This window comes from Penicillium arizonense, assembly GCF_001773325.1.
Source record: "Penicillium arizonense strain CBS 141311 chromosome Unknown PENARI_contig013, whole genome shotgun sequence".
In the NCBI taxonomy this organism is placed as follows: domain Eukaryota; kingdom Fungi; phylum Ascomycota; class Eurotiomycetes; order Eurotiales; family Aspergillaceae; genus Penicillium; species Penicillium arizonense.
Genome location: NW_019173290.1, coordinates 499471 through 521275, shown reverse-complemented (window position 1 = coordinate 521275; position 21805 = coordinate 499471). Strand labels below are relative to the sequence as shown.

Genomic DNA, 21805 nt, shown 5'->3' with positions numbered 1-21805 from the left:
CACATATCGCATGGAAGATGCATAGTAAGCTGCCGATCATGACGCTCCGATGCAGACTAGTAATATGACAGTGAAAAATTGTGGCACTCTAATATATTAAAGAGCGGACACCATAACATAGTGTGACGTCTGAAGCACTGTCGGTGGCTGCGATCGCCACAACGTTTCACTTGCCCCCCTCCCCCACCAGCCCTGGAGCCCCTCAGTTTATCCGACTTTTCTTCTTTCTAGAAATCCCAACCTCTCTGTGGCTGATTCTTGATTCCTGCGTATTCACACACTGATACACCCGGAAAGAGAGCTTACACCTCCATTGGACCCCATGGCCTACGATGGGTACTATTCCAACCCTTACCAAACGGGCTCCATGAACCCTCCAAACGACGGCTACTCGCCGAATCCTCCATACCCAACTCAATACGAGGAGCGCATCAACATGCCGCAGCCGCAGATGCCGACCGGCCCGCCAGCCCCAAACCCAGAGCTATACCCCGAACCGCGATACCCAGGACAGCACCAGAACCACAACCCAGGTGCCATCAACGACGCCGTAAACTCCGCCGTCCACAACAGCGGCTCTACAGGCTATCTATCGCCAGAGGTGCTGTCACAGATCACAGCGACGGTCATCCAGCAACTCAAATCAACCGGCCTGGACAACCTACAAGGATCACCTTCAGTCCCGGGTCCACCCCCGCTCCGCTCGCAATCGCAACAACCAGCCTGGCAAACAGAGCCATCGGTGCGCCCGCATGCTGAGTCCCCTCCTACCATGGCTGCACGGAGCAACTCTATCCCCCCATCTGTCCCTGTCTCGGGTGATAGCAAGGAACCTTTCCAGCCATACGTTGAGCCATACGTTGAGTCTGAGTATGGTGATAGTCGTCCCAGTCCGAAACCGTCTCCCGATCCGGTCTTTGAAAAGCGAGGCTCCATGTCGAGCCAGGGGAGTGCGCCCAGTAATCCCAAAATGGAGGCTAGACCAAAGCCGCCAGATCGCGATGCTACTGTTACGGAGATGACAACTCTTGAGCGGATTTGGGGGAAGTTGTTTGAGGATGGGAAGCCTACGAACAGGCTTGGTCAGTTCTTGCGTGGTATTGCGCTTCATTTGGTACGTCCTTCCTTTCGTTTGGTGTCTGTGCATGGGTGGCTGACTTGGGCAGATTGAGGATTATCCTCCTGGAAATACTATCGTCATTGTTCCTCACAAACTTCAGAAGTTTTACAAGGATACTCATGTTTCGTCGGATTCTTACCCATGGCATGGTTAGTATCCCATACATGTTTCTGTTGTCCAGATGCTGACAGTAGACGTCCAGATATCTTCGATGATCGCACATCGTCAATCTCACGCCTATTCCGCGATGTCGAGGCCGAGCATCATCTTGTACAAGACAAGCTTGGAGAACGCCCTGACATTCCAGGCCTGACACCAAAAGGCTTCGAGAGATGGGCTACTCTAATGATCCTCGCCCACCCCGAGCGGGAATACGAGCGACTCCAAAAAGCAGTTCTCAACATGCCAATCAGCAACCCCGACGACAAGAAAGAGCGCTTCCCCAAGGAAATCCCGCGCCGCCTCTTCCCAGATATCGGTGATCTCAAGATCAGAGAAGAAATAGAAAATCAAATGATGAAGCAATGCGGCGTCGACCTCCCCGAAATCACTGACGAGGAACGCGACGAAGCCACCCGCTCAAGAAGATCCCCCACGTCAACCACATCTTCCACAGAGCGAACTCATTCATACGAACGAGGCCGACCACCACCTGCGAAATCATCCCCGCCCGCAGCAAAACCGAGGGTAAGAACAGCCTCCACCTCCCCGGTCATGATCGACGACGGAGACGAAACAATCCCCTCCGCCCCAATCGAGCGCGAACGCAAACCCTACAGAGCAACCCCAGGAGGCGGCAAAGTCTACGAAGGCCCCAGCTCAGGTTCAGGCTCAGGTTCAGGCTCAGGCTCAGGCTCCCAAGCCCCAAGCCACAACCACAGCGGCTCCTTCTCCACGCCAAGACAATCAGACGCAAACATAAAATCCCACCCACCACCGCCATCCAGAACGACAATGCCAGACGCCTACGACCGAGACTCGCTCTATGCCCGCACGGGCTCAGGCTCAGGCCCAGGTACAACACCCGGCCGACGCTTCTCCCGTAGCTCGCGCAGCTCATCTCGAAGTGTGAACCAGCGCACTGGCGATTACAGACACTCGGAGAGTGACCTGTTAGGCCGGGACCGTGAGCGCGAGCATTTGCCACGGTATGGGGGCGTTTCGGCGCAGGATTTGCAGTACATGGAATCTCCTACTTCTGCTTCGCCAGAAGTTGATGAGCCCAGGCGGTTCTATCATCATCGCGGAAGTAGTGCTCGTCCCGATGAAGATTATTATCGTGGTATGCTTGGCGGACAGGGTGGGGGACCTGTTCATACTCATGGGCAGGGGTATGATAAGTATTATCGGTAAGAATAGTAGTAAGGGATGTTGATGTTGATGTTGATAATTCATCTGGTGTATTGATATGGACATGGACATGGATAACTACTTTCCATTTGGGCTCTTTTTCTGCTTTTATGCTTGTTTCCGGGGTCTTTGCTTTTTGTCTCCATTTTTGTTATCATTTTTATGTGTTTCATACTCCAGCTTGGCGTTTCATGGCAACGAAGATACCCCTTCTTTTTGGGGATTTGTATGCATGACTGATGATTTAATGTCGAGCTTTGTCATCTTGAATATATCTGTTGATATGTAATTTGTGGATAGCATCGAGTGGAAAAGTGAATTGTTCATCACAGCCCATATCCCTCTCATACCAGCTCTTCAGAGTCGAGTCATAGTACATTATCATAAACCATGAAAGCAATTGTATATACAGCCCTTGAGTATCATTACTATCACTTATCATCCCCCCACCCAAACCTCCTCATAACCCTAACCCCATCCTCCCGACAAACAGCCCCCTCCCTCTCTCTCTCCCTCTCCTCCCGCTCATACCGCTTCGCAATAACCCTCGCATCCCTCTCCTCCCTCTCACGCCGTTTAACACCTCGCCTCTCAATCCTCCGCCGCTCCTCCAAGGCCCTCACATCCCCCATCTCAGCATCAACTCTATACCCCTCAACCTCGGCATCGGATAACACCCAGGGCACGGAGAGGACCTCGATCAGGAACCGTAGGCGCTCGTCTAGGAATGCCATTTCAGCGTTTGTGTCTGGGACTAGTGTGAAGCGTTCCAGGTTTATTTGCATGCTTGAGCGGAAGAGGGAGAGTGTTCCTTTTATTCGGATTGTTGTTCCTGGCTGGAGGGATGTTATGTTTATTGGGTCGTTTTCTGTTGCTGTCATGTGTGTTTGCTGGGGGTTGGGGTTTTGGCTGGGGTGTGGTTTTGAGGTGATGGAGAAGTTGGACCAGGGGGTTGGTTCTGGTTCTAAGTCTGCTTGATCACTTGTGGTTTGGTTGGTGTTTCTGGTCGATATGCTGCTATTATTGCTGTTCGGTTTTGGATTTGGTTGGGTTTGTTGTAGGACTGCTATGTCGATTGTGGCGCCGCTGCTGTCGTCCAGCGTTAGGATTGTTCGTCGAGTTATCTCTGTTCGTGCCACTATTAGGCCTACTAGGCTAACGAAGCGGATTGGGTGGTTGTTGTAGAAAAATATGTTTTGGCCTGGTAGGTTGTTAGCTTTGGGTTCTTTGTTTTGTGTTATTCTGATTATATAGTTCGGGGAGGGTTGTGGTAGACAGATAGATATTGGGGAAAGTGAGCGTAATGCATATTGGATTATTCCCCATGCATAAAGCAGCGGAATCAAAGGAAACCCCATACAAAATAAGAGTGAAGTATAAACACTCAAAGTGAAAGTGAAGATATCAACTCTTCACGCTGTCGCCTTATTTAGGGTGTCTCGGTCTCGGCATTAGAGTACCCGTGAATAACCCGGAAATGCACAAGAACACTATACGTGTCGATCTTCAAGGGATAAAGAAATGACCAGGATTCAAAGAAGCTCTAAAATAACCTACCAACAAACTCTTTCAATCTTCGGAGACGGTGCACATCTGCGGCACTCATCTTCACCCAGGTGAAGTGCGTTGGTGACGCTTTGAAGCAGAATGCGGGGTAGAAAGTGAGGTCCACATTATTGTCTGTCGCCATTGGGTCATCTTTGTCTTGAGTGTCTTGTTTAGGGAATGTAGAATCTGGATATTGAGATATTGTTGCTCGTGGATGAGGTTGGACTGGAATTGAATGTTGGTTAGGGTCACGTGTTTGTATATCAAGTCGCGTGGCGCGTGTTGGTTGTAGTTCCCATATCCTTTATATCTCTATATTGGAATATATGGACACAACCACCTACAAGATGATTCCACTATTCTGATTTTGTGCTTGATTCTACGTCATTCTCAGGCCCCAGGGAACTCTGCACCAGCTAAAGTGGCTAAGTACCTTGTTGCTAAACTTTTAGCAGAGATCAGGGAGGAAAATATTATGCAGATACTGTTGTATCTCCTCTATCAATAGAGAGAAATCTCCCCTTCCATCATCCTCTTCTTCGGATTCCTCGGAGCCTCCTCCTGCCTCCTCCTCTCCTCGGGACTAATATCATCAATATCAGTCCCCTTCTCACCAAGAGCAGCCCGAACCTCCTCCTCGCCATTCTCATGACCAGCAGTAGCAACCGTCAAAATCTCCCTTTCCAACCCAGAAACATGTTCCCACTCAATCCCCGCCTCAGTCAACATCCTACACCCCTCAGACTCACCCACAAAAGTCTCAGGCTCCTTGACCCCAAAATAGACCTTATGAACCCCCTCTCTACCCCCCTCCGTCGTCCGCGCAATGCGCTGCGCACACGGCGCATTCCCAGACAGCCGTTTCCCGCACGGCTCCATCGTTACATACATGATGAGCTTGCGGCCTGGCTCAGCGGGGAGAACTGTGCTGACTTGGTCGTCTGGCACGTTGTGTACGGCTGCGTAGTTTGAGAAACAGCATTGCTCGGCGTGTGTGTTGCCTGCTAGTTCCATTGTGTACCCTGTTGAGAGGATGCGGTCGTCTGTGAAGGTTGGGTCGTTGTCTTTGCGGGAGAGTAGGAGGGCGCCGACTCGGAAATTTGTTGGGCGCGGTGGTGATTTCTCGGCTAAGGCGAGGCATTTCTTTATGTAGGCTGTGTGAGGGGAGGTGTTTGTCGTCATGGTGGGTGAGGTTGATTGGTAATTGATAGGTTTTTCTGTGGTATGGGTGGGGGATAAGCCGGTAGATTGTAGATTAGATTGATGTATATTGTAGATTGAAACGTATATGCAGCTTTTGAAAGTTGAGAGAGAATAGTGGCGTTGTAGAGAGCTTGAAGTGTTCAAAGTGGGCTGGTTGTGAAGGCGGGGATTTGTGGCAAAATGACGAAATGGTCCGGCGCGTCAAATCGCGTTAGCTTGAAAGGCGACGAAGTCACTACACTTGTGTTGATCTTTTAAGGAGACAAAAATCTTTGTTCCAAATATTTGGATTGAAACAATTTACTGTCACTTATTTTCAACAAAGCTTATACCCAGCTGTTGTGTGTTGCAATGGCGAAAGGCGCGAAACCCGAACAACACCATGCCTCAGACGAGGAAATGCCCTCCATCGAGGAGAACCTTTACAAAATTCTCGGTGTAGCATCAGACGCAACAACAGATGCGATCAAGAGCGCATACAAGAAGAGTGCATTGAGAAACCATCCTGGTAGGCAATTTCCCCAAACACGCCCAGAAAGAGAGATGAACTAACTCCATACTAGACAAGGTCAGCGAAGATGCGCGCGAAGAAGCCAATGCGAAATTCCAGCGCATCGCGCTGGCATACGGTGTCCTCTCCGACCCACGCCGACGCAACATATACGACCGCACCGGCAGCACAGACGAAGCCTTTGGCGAAGACGGCGACTTCAACTGGATGGACTTCTACCGTGAACAGCTATCAGCGATGCTCGACAAACGTGCAATCTCGGACTTCCAGAAGAAGTACCAAAACTCAGACGAGGAGAAGAAGGATCTGCTTGCTGCGTATACCACGCACGAGGGCGACATGGATGGGATCTACGAGACTGTCATGCTGTCCAATGTCCTTGATGACGATGAGCGGTTCCGTGCCATTATTGATCAGGCTATTGCGGACGGAGAAGTGGAGGATTTCGAGGATTATTCCCAGGAGCCTGAGGCGAAGAAAAAGCAGCGGGTGAAGAAGGCTCAGAAGGAGGCTAAGGAGGCGGAGAAGTTGGCGAAGAAAATTGAGGATAAGAAGAAGAAGGAGGCTGCGAAGGGGTCTAAGGGCTCTGAGAGTAGTCTGGATGATCTCCAGGCTATGATTACCAAACGTCAGCAGGATCGTGGTGCTGGGTTCTTGGCTCGTCTGGAGGAGAAATATGCGCAACCTACTGGGAGGAAGCGCGGTGTTGAGGATGAGCCTTCAGAGGAGGCCTTTGCTGCTGTTGGTGCTCGGAAGCAATCTAAGGAAGGTGCAAAGCCCAAGTCGAAGAGGTCCAAGGCTTGAGGTAGTCTTGCTTTCATGTTTATGCATCATGTTTCGGCGTTCATCTTTGTCTAGGAGTTGATTGCATCAGGTTGGCATACCTAGTTTGAATTCATATTTATTACTCTTTGCTCGGTGTATTCTAGTCAAAGACGCAAGATAGGGTCTTTAACCGCTTAGATGTATGTATCCTCTTGGGACGCCAACTTGTAATATCTATGCAGCCGCAGTGGCTGCAGCAGGAAGCCTCGCCTTGGGCTGGCGCCTTCTCCCACTTGGGGACTGATCTTTGTTCTCCCCGCAATCCCTTGCATTCTTTCTTTGACTTTGAATTCTGCAGTCAAGATGTCCAAGCAAATCCCATTTGTTTGAATGGGCTATACCGTCCGCGACCGAGCTCCATCTTTACCTTCCAGTGAGCTTCCAGAGCTCATTTCTAAGGCTTCTAGCTGATCAAACGCAGATAATCCAGAACATCCCCAGCGCAATCGTCATAAAAGGACGATCTGCTCCACATTCCTCAGCGCTTGGCGTCGTTGCAGCGGCTCGATGGATTCCCCACCGGAGGCGGTACCGCTGTCGTACCACACTGGAACTTCCCCCATATCCAACACTGAGCAACTCAAAAGCTTAGGTCGATCAACCATCTCGACAACTCCGATTGATGAGAAACCAACTGGTTTAAGCCGTGCATTGCAAAGCCTGCTGATTGCCCCGCCAAAGAATAGTGCGGGGACTTGTTCACCTAGAGCTCGCGGAACCCGCAGTCCAGTCGAGCCACTCGTCTCGTCGCCTTTGCGCATGAGTTATTCAGATATGGCGTCTGCTCCGAGCTCGCCGGAGAGGACCAGGGCCGAACCCGAAGCTCTACCCCGGAGTTCATCCGATCATGCCGTTGAGACTGGTACACCATCGAGCCGTCTTGGCACCGATGGAGATGCAAAGTTCGAGGTTTCTGCCTCTCCTTCGGAGCAGTCACATTCCAAAAAGCGCTTCCTGCAAGCCCGGGACAAGTCCCAGGGCCGGAAGGGCATGGCAGCCATGATGTCTGGGTTAGAATCACGACTCTTCCCGAGGAGCTTTTCCCGCGGGAGAGACTCATCGCGAGGTTCCATCCAGCGTGGTTCATCCCTTGACTCCAGATCCTCTACCTCGCCGGAGAGGGGTCGCCCGAGCTCATCCGGGAGCCATTCTATCCATGTAGAGTCAATACAGCCTACTCCTAACAACACAGGGAAAGGAAAGACAGTCCATATCCACGACCATCTGAATAAATCAGATGAAGCCTTGCCCAACTCTTCTGGAAGTCTTCCTGATTATGTCAAACCGGCTGCCGTGGAGGAAAACGGGGAACGACTGGCCAAGGATGTATTTGACCGCGACAAGAATATAATTGAAAGCAGTGAGGATGAAGGCGACGACACTTCAAGTGACGACGACAGCACCAACGAGGGTATGCGAGGTCGCAAAAAGAGGGCTGATATCACATCTATCACACCCGACGACTTTGAAAAGTCCAAGAATGAGGAGCCCAAGCCGACAGAGCGTATGTTGATGTTTCAATCATGCTGAAGCGCGATGAACTGACCCCATGTTAGAAAAAGCAAATGAGAAGACGACGGGGCCCCAGGAGAAGAAACCTCGGAAATCAGCTTTGAAAGCTGTTGTGCATCCACAGACGAGTTTCGATATCCCGACCCCTCGTATCCAGTCAGTGGCTGGTACACCTTACGGGTCCGACGATGAAGCGGAAATTGGCGACATTCATCGTGCACAGAAGCTCAGCATTTCCATGTCAGCCATTGATAATGGCGTGCACAACCGATCCATCCGAACAATTGTTCGCGGAAACTTTTCAGGCTTGTCAGACGTCGGCGACGGGATCCGCCGACGCCGACGTAAGTATCTGGTCGCCACCGACTTAAGTGAAGAGTCTGTATATGCCCTCGAGTGGACCATCGGCACAGTCCTCAGGGATGGTGACACAATATTCGCCATCTACGTTATGCCCGAGGATTCTACGAGTACCTCGGCTGTGCAGGTTGGCGAGGGAGCCAAAGTGATCAAAGACGCAACAGCGGTCGTTGGCACACAGACAAAGGAAGCACAGAATTCTGGCTATGGATCCCGAACGATCCTGGGTCGTCTTGGTCCCGGAACCGCCAGCAAGGCGCATTCTGCTGATTCCCGGGCGTCATCAATGGCTGAAGCGGAACGGGTGAGGGCAGTCGAAACTGTGTCTCAGACCTGTGTAAAGCTGCTGCGGAAAACGGTGCTACAGGTTCGCATTGCTGTTGAGGTTATTCACTGCAAGAACCCGAAGTCCATGATCACTGAGGCTATTGATGAACTCGAACCGACACTTGTTATTGTGGGTGCCCGAGGTCAAAGTGCTCTGAAGGGGTAAGTCCATTCTTTCAATCATGTCATTGCATGTACAAAGTAACACAATATTAGTGTGCTTCTCGGCTCGTTCTCCAACTACCTACTTTCCAAATCTTCAGTGCCGGTGATGGTCGCCCGTCGAAAGCTGAAGAGACATTCTTCCAAGGGCAGGCTCAGCAGCGCAAACGTGCGCCTTTCTAATAATTTGATTACCCCGAAGAGTCTTTCTCAGGCCAAAGTGGACTAATTGGTTATGGGCTCTCTTTTTCCTTTGGTTCCCTCTTGCTTGCATTTTCATGGATCATTATGAGACTACTAGCATCATGCTCAGCGGTTGAGACGGTGCATCAAACCTGGGATTCTTGCTTTCTCGCTGTTAACATGTATGAATATACCCCGTTGTCATGAATCATTCTAATCTCCCGTGCCGGCTATCATTCGTAGATAAATTTAGACAACTGAAGTTTTAGCATCATGGTTTCTATCCTTTTGCTATCACGAATTCTTTCAATCTACCAATGAATATCAAATAAGTGAGGATGTACTCTGTAAATGCCAAGAAAATACCGACGCAATCATCACGACCCACTCACCGCCCAAGCTCCCCGTCCCGTCGAGACAGCTGGAACCCCCCGTCCCACCTTTAACCTCCCCATACTACCCTTTCTTTGTTCATTATGGCCGATATGGATGACCCCCGGATGAGCTCCATCAAGCCCCGGATCCGCTACAACACCATCGGGGGAATCAATGGGCCTCTGGTCGTGTTGGACAATGTGAGACCGCCGGACCATCATCCGGGAACACCTTGCTAATGAATATTGGGAATAGGTCAAGTTCCCCCGGTACAACGAGATCGTCAGCTTGAGATTAGCTGACGGCACTGAAAGATCGGGTCAGGTGCTGGAAGCCAGAGGTCGGTCACCCACTTTCTGCCGTTTATACACTACCCAGAGGCTGACTTATCTACACAAATAGGAAACCGAGCAGTCGTTCAGGTACAGATGAGACCGCTATCCATCGCCCCTCATGTGCAAGGCATTAACGCAGACTAGGTGTTCGAAGGCACTTCCGGTATCGATGTGAAGAAGACCAAAGTCGAATTTAGCGGCCACAGCTTGAAGCTTGGTGTGTCCGAGGACATGCTGGGTCGAGTCTTCGACGGTTCGGGACGTGCCATCGATAAGGGACCCAAGGTTATGGCAGAGGACTACCTGGATATCAACGGCCAACCTATCAACCCCTACTCGCGAGTATGTGCATTACCAATATGAGTTGGAGCTCTGCTAATGGGACGCAAGGTGTACCCCGAGGAAATCATTTCCACCGGTATCTCCGCTATCGACACTATGAACTCTATTGCCCGTGGACAGAAGATTCCTATCTTCTCTGCTGCCGGTCTACCCCATGTACGTGGCCAATAACACCGTTAAGATATGATCTCTTGCTAACAACACACGCAGTCGGAGATTGCTGCCCAGATCGCTCGACAGGCCAGTCTAGCGAAGCCTAGTAAGGGCATCCACGACGATCACGAGGACAACTTCTCTATCGTCTTCGCCGCCATGGGTGTTAACATGGAAACTGCTCGTTTCTTCACTCGTGACTTCGAGGAGAACGGTAGTATGGAGCGTGTCACCTTGTTCCTTAACTTGGCAAACGACCCAACTATTGAGCGTATTATTACTCCTCGTCTCGCCCTGACCACCGCCGAATACTACGCCTACCAACTTGAGAAGCACTGTCTGGTCATTATGACCGATATGTCTGCCTACTGTGATGCCCTTCGTGAGGTTTCCGCTGCCAGAGAAGAAGTCCCCGGTCGTCGTGGTTACCCCGGTTACATGTACACGGATTTGGCCACTCTCTATGAGCGTGCTGGACGAGTCGAGGGCCGTAACGGTTCCATCACACAGATTCCCATTCTGACCATGCCTAACGATGATATCACCCACCCCATCCCCGATTTGACTGGTTACATTACCGAGGGCCAGATCTTCATTGACCGTCAGCTCGACAACCGCGGTATCTACCCGCCAATCAACGTCCTGCCGTCACTGTCACGTCTAATGAAGTCCGCCATTGGCGAGGGCCGCACCCGCAAGGACCACGGCGATGTCTCCAACCAGCTGTACGCCAAGTACGCCATCGGTCGTGATGCCGCCGCCATGAAAGCCGTCGTCGGAGAGGAAGCTCTGTCCTCGGAGGATAAGCTCTCCCTCGAATTCCTCGAGAAATTCGAACGCACCTTCATCAGCCAGTCTGCCTACGAGTCTCGCACAATTCAGGAATCTCTCGACATCGCCTGGAACCTCCTTCGCATTTACCCCAAGGAGCTCCTTAACCGTGTGCCCAAGCGTATCCTGGACGAATTCTATGCCCGCCAGGGCCGCAAGGTCCCTAACAAGGATGCGCGCGATAACTCAGACGAGAACCTTATCGACGCATGATGTGTCCGCGAGTGTTCTTGGGAGAGTAGAGGATGAAATGAAGAGAAAGCATTTTGGCGGGGCTGTATGTGTACCGTTTGTCCGTGTCAACTGCATATAGTCCTTTCTTGTTCCTGTTTCTGTTCTTGTTGCGGCTACTTATTTTGCTCTGCGGTCATACTACTTGATTCTTGCTGTCTTCTCTGGTCTAGTAAAGCATGATACAATATCGAACCATATTTCTGAGGCCGTGTGCTTAAAGAAGGAATCGACTACGTAGAATAGGTCTATGTAATAGAGGTAGGATATGAGCTTCCTGTCGTAGATGTCAATTTTGTAGCGAGAAACAGGAACTATTGACCTTCTGTCGTATGCCACGGAGGTATTTCCTTGACTGAGACTCCAAACCCAGATCTACAATGCTACGTGATGACAAGGAGGACCATGACGTCTAAAAAGGGGGTATCAATTCTTATTTTATGTGTAGAAATGTACGAGGATGACCCCCAGAGTAACCGAGAAAAGACTGGAGTAATCGAGAAGTAACCGAAAAAGAAAAAGACTGCAAGCCGAATGAAAACGCTTTTCCGAAACGCATGAGCCCAAACAAAGGCAAATCAAGTGATGCAATTCGACCAGAAAAGGGGAAATGCGAAGAAACAACTAAGTTAGCCAGGGATGAAAGGCTTAGAAGCGCAGATCCCAGCCGATCTTAGGTCCCAGCCGGGGAAGCTCGTCAGCAACCTGCTGGACATCCTTGTCACCACGTCCACTCAAGTTGAGGACGATGTCATGGCCCTTGCCCATGGTCTTGGCCAACTGCATGATACCCCAAACGGCGTGGGATGATTCCAGCGCAGGGATAATACCCTCGTGCTGAGCAAGAGCGCGGAAACCCTCGAGGGCCTGGCTGTCGTCGGCAGCGATGAAGGTGGCACGGTCCGAGTCCTTCCAGTTGGACAGCTCGGGGCCGACACCGGGGTAGTCAAGACCAGCAGAGATGGAGTGCGTATCAGAAATTTGGCCGTGCTCGTTCTGGAGAACGTAGGTACGCACACCGTGCAGGACACCGTGAGAACCACCGGAAAGGGTAGCGGAGTGACGTCCAGTGTCAACTCCATCACCGGCAGCCTCGACACCAATCAACTTCACGCTAGGGTCGTTCTGGAAGGGGTAGAACATTCCAACGGCGTTGGAGCCACCACCAACACAGGCAACAACGGCGTCGGGAAGCTTTCCAAGTTCAGCCTTCATCTGCTCCTTAGTCTCGTTTCCAATGACGGACTGGAAGGTGCGGACGATGGTGGGGAAGGGGTGAGGTCCGATAGCAGAGCCGATGATGTAGTGGGTGGTATCGAGTTCGACAACCCAGGCGCGGAGTGCCTCGTTGACGGCGTCACGCAGAGTGCGGCTACCAGCCTCGACAGCGACAACGGAGGCGCCAAGGAGCTTCATACGGAACACGTTGAGACCCTGGCGACGAACATCCTCGGCGCCCATGAATACGGTACACTTCATGCCGAACTTGGCACAGACAGTAGCGGTGGCGACACCGTGCTGACCAGCGCCAGTCTCGGCGATGATGCGGGTCTTACCCAGGCGACGAGCGATCAGAATCTGGCCAAGGGCGTTGTTGATCTTGTGACTACCAGTGTGGTTGAGATCCTCACGCTTCAACCAGATGTTGGCACCACCGACGTGGTCAGTCAAACGCTGGGCGATGTGGAGGCTGCTAGGTCGGCCCATGTACGGGTAGTACGAGCGGAACTCCTCCCAGAACTTGGGGTCATTGTTGGCAGTATCGAAGCCGCGCTCAAGCTCGGCCAAACAGTCCATCAAGGACTCAGGAACGTACTGGCCACCAAACTCACCAAATCGAGAAGGCTGGGCGGAGGGATTCTTGGTCACGTTAAGGGCCTCAAGCTGGTCAGCGAGACCAGGTCCGGAAGGAGTATCGGCATCGCTGATAACCTTGGTGGGCTTGGCCTCCGCTGAGGGCTGAGCCTTCTGGATAGCCTCGATGACGTTGATCTCGTGGGTAAGGGCACCCTGAGCGTCACGCTCGCGCTTGCGTCCAGTGACGCTGGAGAGGTACTCCTCAGCGGCCTTGGCGGCCTGACCAGTAGGGGCCTGGCCAACAACGGTGATAATCTGGCTGCCAATAACAACACCCTCGGCCTCATCCTGAACGGACAAGAAGTGCTCACGAGTGCTGACACCGAAGCCCAATGCGGCGGGGACATTACCAGAGTATTCGTGGACACGGCTCAAGAGTTCAGGGATGTTGGCGCTCAGCGAGCCGGTGGCACCGGTGACACCCATACGAGAAACGACGTAGATGAAGGAGTCGGCAATCTTGCAAAGTAGGCGCATGCGGGAGTCGGAGGTGGCAGGAGCGATCAGTGGGACGTATGACAGACTGATAGAGGATTAGCTTTCTGTGGTGGAGAACAAATGATAGAATCATCCAAACTTACCCAGCGCCTGCGCAAAGGTCACGGAAACGAACAGCCTCCTCTGGGGGCAGATCGACCATGATGAAACCATTGACACCAGCTTCTTTGCAATCCTTGAGCATGCGCTCCTCTCCGTACCGCAGAACAGGGTTGTAGTAGCCCATAAGAAGGAGGGGGGTCTTCAAGCCTCGGCTGCGAGCAGTGCGGACAAGCTGCAGGACGGTAGTGAGAGTAACGCCATTCTCAAGGGCCTTTGTGTTAGCAGTCTGAATAGTGGGGCCGTCGGCAATGGGGTCTGTGAAGGGAATTCCGAGCTCAATGATATCTATATTTCAGTCCCGTCAGTAAATTGTTCCGGTGCCACCGGGATTGGGATAACAGTACCAGCACCACCGTTTTCGAGTCCGAGCATGATGTCAACGGCCTCCTCGACTGTGGGATATCCGGCAGTGATGTAAGCGACAAGGGCAGCACGCTTCTGCTCCTTGCACTTGGCAAAGGTCTGCTTAATGTGGTCCATGGCTGAGCAGTGTGAAGGATGTGGGGTTAAGATAGTAGAGATGAAAGAATGGGGAAGGCCAGTGGTGGCTATCAATCCCGTGGTTTGTGCGGTGTAGTGTGTGGGTATGGGATATGAATGTTGAATTGAGAAGAATTGACGTTGTCAAAAGAGTCAAGGGACGCTCTATGAGTCAATTGCCATTGCCATTTTCGATGCGGTGCCCCTCGGTCACGTGTGATAAGATAGTGAGTCATATGTCTGTTCACGTGCTATCACGTGGAATGTTCGACCCTATCACGTGCTGTCTTTGTATTGACGATCAACCATGGAGATCAATAGTTTTATAATGCCAACTGAGCTAAATAAGAATCTCCTCAGCCCAGTATCTATGCGCCTTATACCTTGAATTTGTTTGGGGGAATTCCATGACTTTGGGAAGCGCCTTGACAGCCCACGATAATCAATATATATAGTCATAGAACGAACCATCTACAGCAGAGAGATATTTTCTCAACATAAATACTCGAGCGTAATGCTAAGATGAAAGAGACAGTTGCCTTCCATCTCCATGTATAGCATCCACTGCTGGTAAAGGCGTCTAGCTAGTTGGCAACTACAACGAGCGCATTCCGATCAAACTCGGCCTTTCATATGATGCGTTCATTGAAGTCCCATTGTAATTCAATACTAAGACAGAAGCCACTCTGTTAATTTGACAGGAAGTCGAGCTTTCATACCCACATAACTATTTACAAAAGCGAATCGCACATTCTCGTCAACAACTTGAACACAAGTTACCCGATATACCCCCAAGGCTAGCCTTGCCTTCAATGGTTTGAATGGATTGAAACTCCCTGGCTTTCAGAGATGCAGAAATAATCAGTATAAAGTAAAGTGCTCCCGTTTTTACGAACAACATAGGTCAATAAACATCATAGACGTGTTTTGTAATCTCGGACATTCGGCCAATACGTCAGTGAGCCTCGGTTATCGATAAAGAAACATCCCCGCACGCCCCAACTCAAGCTCTACTTCAACACAATTCATAGAACATATCCAATTTACCGCAAATACACAAACAAAATGTCCAAAGCGATCTTCATTTCCTCAATTGATGGCAAGCCTGGCAAGCCAGGCCAAGTCTACTACCCACTCTCATTGCGGACTGTGCCTAAGCCATCCCCGCAAGGGGGTGAGCTGCTAGTTAAATTGACCGCCGCATCACTGAACCACCGCGACCTCTTTCTCCGCCAACACCTGTACCCGGGCGTAACCTTTGACGTGCCCCTTCTAGCAGACGGAGTGGGTTTCGTTGTCGGCGCTGGACCGGACGTCCCCAGTCCAGAGAAATGGCAGGGCAAGCGCGTGATTCTCAACCCCGGTGCTGGCTGGAAGGATTCGCCCGACGGGCCTGAGGAGGCGACTGGGTACCGGATTATGGGTGGCACAAAGGTTTATGATAAGGGGACCTTGCAGGAATATCTTGCTATTGAGTATTCTGAGGTTGAGGAGGCGCCGGAGCATCTCTCTGACGCCGAGGCTGCTGCGCTCCCTTTGACTGGGTTGACTGGTTGGAGGGCTTTGATTACCAAGGCCGGGGAGAGGAACTCTGGGGATGGGGCTGCTGTTTTGATTACTGGAATTGGAGGTGGTGTTGCGTTAATGGCGCTTCGGTTTGCGGTTGCGAGGGGTGCGCATGTCTTTGTGACGAGCTCGAGTCAGGAGAAGATTCGGAAGGCTGTTGAGTTGGGGGCGACCGGTGGTGTTAGCTACAAGGAGGAGGGCTGGGAGAAGAAGCTGCTTGGTATGCTTCCGGCTGGAAAGAAGAACTTTGATGCGATCATTGATGGCGCTGGTGGTGATTCTATCGAGAAATCTGTCAAGTTGCTTAAGGTGAGTGCCACGATGGGATGTTATCAGTGTATTCATGGGCATAATACTTACATTGACAGGCTGGCGGTGTCCTTTCGATCTACGGAATGACGGTTTCACCCAAGATGCCGTTTACGATGTCTGCTGTTCTCAAGAACATCGACGTTCGTGGTTCCACGATGGGCTCTCGCAAGGAGTTTAAGGAGATGATTGAGTTTGTGAATGCTAAGAAGATTCACCCCGTGGTGTCTCGGGTGCTGCAAACCGAGTTGGATGACCTGTCTGCTATCGACGGGCTGTTCGAAGACATGAAGCAAGGCACACAGTTTGGTAAACTGGTGATTGACTTCAGCAAGTCCACCGGCAGCAAGCTGTGATGATAATGACCCCTTATGAATGTATGATGTCTGTCAATACATATGGAATGTAATGCGTTGGTAGGAACAACGGTGGCAGTGGTGCCTTCCAGATACGCAGCAATGAGCACATAAGATTCGCACCTCTATCTTCATGCACTTGTCACTCTATCCAATCCAAAAAGCACTCATTCCACTCATTGTATAGCCCTTCCACTCATTGCCACTCTTCCATTATGTCCAAGCGACTGCCCTCCGGGCGGGTGTCTCGGTCCGTTTCACGGGGTAATGGCCTGCCTCTCGTGTCGGACCCGATCCGCTCTGTCCAAGAAGCTGCTTGGGATGACGATGATTATCAGGTATGCCAAAGCAATCCCGGTGGGATGCATCACAACTGACAGCCTGATGCAGTCCATCGACGCCACTCACTATGCCCTAAAAACCGTCAACAAACACATCGAACGACGCCTGTCGAAGCTGCAAGCTAACACCACCCGCCTGAAGCGTGAGCTGTGGCTGTTGCAGCGACACATCAAAGAGTTCCGCCACCCTCTCTTCGAAAACTGGGAAGCCGACATGCTCACACGGCTGATCGAGGTTGCACACGCCCATCAGCACCGAAAGCTACCGGGCGGCGTTGTGCTCGGACAGTCGAGCTTTGCGGAACGTGAAAACCTCACGCATGCGTTCAGTATTGCGGCGAAGGGGATCCGTCAGAGCACGCTTCAGAAACTTGGTCTCTCCGAGAAGTATCATCAGGCCCTGCAGCGATATTCAGAGGTCAGTCACTGTTGTGCTCATCTTGATCGAACTTATCTGATGTAAGCCTTGCTCTAACGTGAACCAGGTTGCTCCGTATCGAAGCACGAATCCTTTCCAGACAGAGTTCGCATTTGCCAAGTGGCTGGTCGAGGAACAGGAGAACAGACCAGAGCTGTATACATTTTGGTCAAAGCTTTTCCCTGTCTGCTACGACCGCAGCATCCAACAGAGTGCTTCCATCTTCTGAATCACTTCATTCTCATGCTGTTTCTGTTTATAGAGCACTACGAAAGGGGGTGGACACATTGGCTTGATGCTCGCACAAGCACGGGCTCACTGTCTAACTCTGTCTGCTATTGGTCCGTTCCTGGTCCGGATTTCTACGTCGACCAGTGCGGTCACTGTGTCTCATTTCAGCTTGCCATGTACAAGCCTATTCTTATCCGACCAGAATGTGGACTCCATTGACACTCAACTCCATGCCTTTTTTTATCCGCTTGGCTCGGAAAACACCTAAGAATCAGAGACAACCCTAATCAAGCCACAAACCAACTAAGTAGACGATCATCCAACTAGTCAGCGCACAAGCTCATCCACATATCAAAAGATTACCACCGTAGCATCGAATGCAAAGGCAAAGTCAGATAATAAAACCACTTATTCACCGCTAGATATCAGATCTCACCACATCCACAGCGGAATACATGTACGGCGTACGATTCGCGCAACGTATGCCAATCAGCCCCAGGCCTGTGCAGTACCCAAAGAAGAAAACGACCCATCACGCCGGTCTGACAAGCCATAGACTTCACGCACCTGCACATATTTGTAATCTGGAATCCCAATCACGGCCCGAAGTGCCATCTACTACTGTATACTCCATATTTCCCGTTCGACATTAAAGTTTCCCACCTCGCTAATAATAGCTCCCCTCTTACTGAGACAGCCTAAGCGATATACACCCTACATTGGACGATTGGGCTTGGCACTCGGCCAGCGCTCCTCTCAATGGGCGGAATCAACCTCATGGAGCGGATATCAGGGTCCGTCCTTCCGAGTTGCCGACCGGCTACGTTCCGAAGTCCTGGGTTTTCTTCCCCTACGCTTTCTTAGTTTGCTTTGGTGTCTGAGCTATAAACAATTTTGTGCTCCGGTCGCGTTGCTACTGTACTGTGCACTAGGCACTATGTCCATTTTTTATTCAATTACCGGGGATCCATTACTATTACGTCGTTCTTTTTCATGTAGGTCACGGTAGAAGCTTTTTAGGTAATGCATTTCTAAAGATGGGCGTGTGAGGCGGTTATTGATTCATCTATTTGACCTCTTTTTCTCAAAAGTAATCCACTACACTATATGTACATGTACAAACAGCTTCACCGGAGTACTGATAATCAACAAATAGAAAAATCGGTTCACAGCGTTGCCTGTACCAAACCACTCGCACGTGTACCATAGTTAGAGAGCAGAAGACCATGACATAGACAAAGTTAGGCCCATAGCAAGCCAATGTGCAACTCCTGTACTCTGTAAAGCAGAGTATCCAAAAAAAAAAAAAAAAACTTTACCGAGGCTCCCCAAAATGGCTGCTGCCTAGCTTGGCACACCCAAAGAGGTAAAAGGCCTTGGCACCAGCGTAAATAAGAAGCCAACTGGGTCAAGCGCACCAAAGAACAAAAAGGAAGGAAAAAGTGGGTAAAGGTATGGAGACCCATGTCGAACTTGTGAAGTTAGCTTCTTTGATAGCGTCGGATCCGACCAGTCTTGTGTACGGAGTACTGGGACATGGATGATGGGGTCACATCCAGAAGACTGGGGCGTGCTATTCGTGCTATACGTGCGCCTATAACAGTACAGGAACTTGCGAGGTGGATGGGGTTTAGTGGGTTTAGTGGGGTTCGTTTAGCACTATGTGCTAATGTACTAATCCTGGATAATGCGCTAGCTTAATATGCCCAACGGTGCTAACTGGGTCGCGCTAACAATTCTCGGAGGTTCTTGGGTTCCGATATCCGACCGAGGTAGGTGCTGATTGGTTGGGGTTATGGAGATATACTTAAGTGTTCCGTGTGATATTCTTATCCAGCTTTAAGTTCGGGATGGGAGCGTTGGAGTAGACGGGTTGAGAGATAAACTTGGATTGTATTGGTTTATTACAGTTTGTGGTGGTTTGGGCGGGTTCAATCTGAAACGGTCGTACTTTGCGCGATGGTTTCAAGGTCTGTTGATCTGTTGATCAGAGCCGATCCTATCATGAGATCAGGTTTGGTTATCGACTTAACATTAATCTATGCTTTTGTCCGGTAAAATAGTCGGGTAAATTTAGTTAGGTTTGAGATTCGGGTGGCTGATATGCGCATATATGTATCCATGTTTTGGCAACCACAACTTATCACAACGTCCCGGTTTTCTGTACCGGGAACTACCAGGAATGCCATATCTCAAATTATTCACTGCCACTGTAAGATCGCATTTAATCCTGCAAACTCGTCTACTTATCCGATCTGGATCCGCTAGCTTCTTAACCGAACCAGATCGTCATGTTTCACAAGAAGACCGAAGATCTCTGTCTCATAGCCCCTGAATTATGAACACCTACAAAATCCCCAAGTACAAGTGCTGTATATCCGGAAGATCAAGGCAGCGAGCACGCATTAAAAGAAACGGAGCACGAACCAAAGTCGGTACAAGATCAACAACAGAACTGCTCCGTTTCCCCAGTTTTCACCAAGGCCCCAACAACTAAAAGGCCGTAACTCCATACTGTACTCCGTAGCGGCAGAAAAGCGAGACCGGTACCGAGCTGAAACAACCAAGGAGAAGATGAGTGGCTCCGAGTCAGAACGCGGGAAGAGGCATCGGTGATCCTGCGCAGGAGACATCAAAACCACTGCTCTGACAGGTTATGCGGCATTCATTTTCCTGCCAGCTTCTTCTTTTTACCCCGCCGAAGCGCAGAGTCTGCGTATGCTGGCGGGGACATATCCCGAGATGCCAGCCAGTGACCTGGTAGATACAGGATTTGACCCCAAGTCTGCAGCGTCGATCGCCAAATCTGCGTGTGCTTCTCTGATATGATCATCATAAGCGCAATTACTGGTCCCGCTGAACAAGGTTGCTACCGAAGAGCTGATGACTGTGCTTTGGTTTCTGGCAAGTACCGTCTTCTGCCTTGGTGGGTGGGTGGATGTGTGTGTGTGTTTGTGGGTGTGTGTGTTGGACTCTGTACTTTGTACCGACCGACGAGTTACGGTCACACCTTGGCCACATCATATAGTGCCACTGGGGCGTAGATGCCAGAGACGTGAGACTATTCCAGTAGTGTTGGCACCGTTGAACTGAAAATTACCTTTTCCTCGGACCGCGTTGATTCTCGACGCTAAGCATAGGGGGAAGGAGTAGCTCCGAATTTTTCACCTCTAGCGTGGAAGGATTGATTTACCCCGAGAAGCGCATGTTGGCCCCTCAGTTTCGCATTGAGCAGATCATGGTTAGCGCTTTAGTCCAACACCGGTGAATTCACGCGTTTTTGAGTGGCTGACTAGGATGGGGTTAATATGGAACACAGTTCATATCGTCCCGCGTTCGATGGAAGGATTTTTGACGAATGAGGAGACTTATCGAAACAGTAGCAAATAAGATGGTGATTAAGACTCCGAGATGATGCGGTGAGTTGTTCCCCAGAGGTCAATACACACCAACTTGTCTACCCCGACCCAAAATAACCGTCCCAAGATGTCAAATACTGAGCGGGGCCACATTCCTCCGAGCTATGGTTAAGAGATCCCTTATCGGCATGGGAAAAACCAAGGAAGACAACAGGCAACAAAGAGACAGGGAAAAGAACCGAGGATCGCTACCGTTTGCGCAACCCTCAATAAACTCGAACCCGAAACACAAAATGTAAGGGTCTATAATTGACGAACCTAGGGCGCAAAGAGAGCATGTTCTTGGTCTGGTTTCACAATGAGAGTTTCCTCCGATCCGTGCACCAATCCTAACCCGTGGGCAAAGGGAGATCCTTGCTGAGAGGCCCTGGCATCTATGTCTTGCCCTTCACTCCTTCACTCCCCTTGGGAACATCAAGAGGTCAATCAATAATAGTGGCCGAACCCGTGCTCGATATGCAGGGTGGCTCCACAGCTAGACAGGCGCGACAGATAGGAGACAGGCACAGGCACGAGCGACAATATTATTACCTACAGGGTACAGTACCCGATAACACTTGCATATGCACGGGGAAAATCAATATAGTTCCCAAAACCGTAAAGTCAAAAACCAAAAACCAACAGTTCAGAGACATCTGAACTGGGTTGCGATGTACACGGACAGGTACGTGTTCATCATTTATCTCTTTCTCAATAGTTCGATCAATCATTAACCTTAACTGAGAATGTGAGAGTAAAGAGCACATCGTAACCGTAACCGCCAATCTGAAAGTCAAAGTCCAAACCCCGAGCCACAACCTAAAGTAGAACCGGATAGTCCGGTATAAACCCCAACGTCAATGTTGACTAAATCCTCACCA

At 50.6% G+C, this 21805-nt stretch overlaps 9 protein-coding genes across 9 annotated transcripts; 6 read left to right on the top strand and 3 right to left on the bottom strand.

Moving 5' to 3' along the window:
* Window positions 1-322: 322 nt before the first annotated feature.
* Window positions 323-2457, top strand: PENARI_c013G11112 (uncharacterized protein; the record flags this gene model as incomplete). The annotated part of the gene is made up of 4 exons (XM_022633357.1): window positions 323-1114; window positions 1167-1269; window positions 1323-2402; window positions 2450-2457. 4 exons carry the CDS (start codon window positions 323-325, stop codon window positions 2455-2457), a joined length of 1983 nt encoding a protein of 660 aa, XP_022486884.1.
* Window positions 2458-2901: 444 nt separating this feature from the next.
* On the bottom strand, window positions 2902-4160 carry PENARI_c013G01590 (OB-fold domain-containing protein; the record flags this gene model as incomplete). Its single annotated transcript, XM_022633129.1, has 2 exons — window positions 2902-3671; window positions 4028-4160. The coding sequence occupies 2 exons, from the start codon at window positions 4158-4160 to the stop codon at window positions 2902-2904; spliced, it is 903 nt and encodes a 300-aa protein (XP_022486983.1).
* Window positions 4161-4519: 359 nt separating this feature from the next.
* Window positions 4520-5200, bottom strand: PENARI_c013G08598 (putative DRAP deaminase; the record flags this gene model as incomplete). The annotated part of the gene is made up of 2 exons (XM_022633292.1): window positions 4520-4748; window positions 4908-5200. The coding sequence occupies 2 exons, from the start codon at window positions 5198-5200 to the stop codon at window positions 4520-4522; spliced, it is 522 nt and encodes a 173-aa protein (XP_022486997.1).
* A 372-nt stretch (window positions 5201-5572) lies between these two features.
* On the top strand, window positions 5573-6536 carry PENARI_c013G07836 (DnaJ domain protein; the record flags this gene model as incomplete). Its single annotated transcript, XM_022633275.1, has 2 exons — window positions 5573-5729; window positions 5785-6536. 2 exons carry the CDS (start codon window positions 5573-5575, stop codon window positions 6534-6536), a joined length of 909 nt encoding a protein of 302 aa, XP_022486767.1.
* A 795-nt stretch (window positions 6537-7331) lies between these two features.
* On the top strand, window positions 7332-9147 carry PENARI_c013G04963 (universal stress protein family domain protein; the record flags this gene model as incomplete). Its single annotated transcript, XM_022633201.1, has 3 exons — window positions 7332-8061; window positions 8114-8918; window positions 8973-9147. 3 exons carry the CDS (start codon window positions 7332-7334, stop codon window positions 9145-9147), a joined length of 1710 nt encoding a protein of 569 aa, XP_022486924.1.
* Window positions 9148-9577: 430 nt separating this feature from the next.
* Window positions 9578-11350, top strand: PENARI_c013G01050 (H(+)-transporting V1 sector ATPase subunit B; the record flags this gene model as incomplete). Its single annotated transcript, XM_022633112.1, has 6 exons — window positions 9578-9676; window positions 9732-9816; window positions 9879-9898; window positions 9956-10153; window positions 10202-10309; window positions 10364-11350. The coding sequence occupies 6 exons, from the start codon at window positions 9578-9580 to the stop codon at window positions 11348-11350; spliced, it is 1497 nt and encodes a 498-aa protein (XP_022486918.1).
* Window positions 11351-12016: 666 nt separating this feature from the next.
* trpB (tryptophan synthase TRP5) lies at window positions 12017-14305 on the bottom strand (the record flags this gene model as incomplete). Its single annotated transcript, XM_022633213.1, has 3 exons — window positions 12017-13748; window positions 13807-14110; window positions 14170-14305. The coding sequence occupies 3 exons, from the start codon at window positions 14303-14305 to the stop codon at window positions 12017-12019; spliced, it is 2172 nt and encodes a 723-aa protein (XP_022486817.1).
* Window positions 14306-15370: 1065 nt separating this feature from the next.
* Window positions 15371-16536, top strand: PENARI_c013G06688 (putative alcohol dehydrogenase; the record flags this gene model as incomplete). The annotated part of the gene is made up of 2 exons (XM_022633248.1): window positions 15371-16180; window positions 16240-16536. 2 exons carry the CDS (start codon window positions 15371-15373, stop codon window positions 16534-16536), a joined length of 1107 nt encoding a protein of 368 aa, XP_022487009.1.
* A 215-nt stretch (window positions 16537-16751) lies between these two features.
* PENARI_c013G00564 (uncharacterized protein) lies at window positions 16752-17524 on the top strand (the record flags this gene model as incomplete). The annotated part of the gene is made up of 3 exons (XM_022633097.1): window positions 16752-16874; window positions 16927-17295; window positions 17363-17524. 3 exons carry the CDS (start codon window positions 16752-16754, stop codon window positions 17522-17524), a joined length of 654 nt encoding a protein of 217 aa, XP_022487031.1.
* Window positions 17525-21805: the final 4281 nt, after the last annotated feature.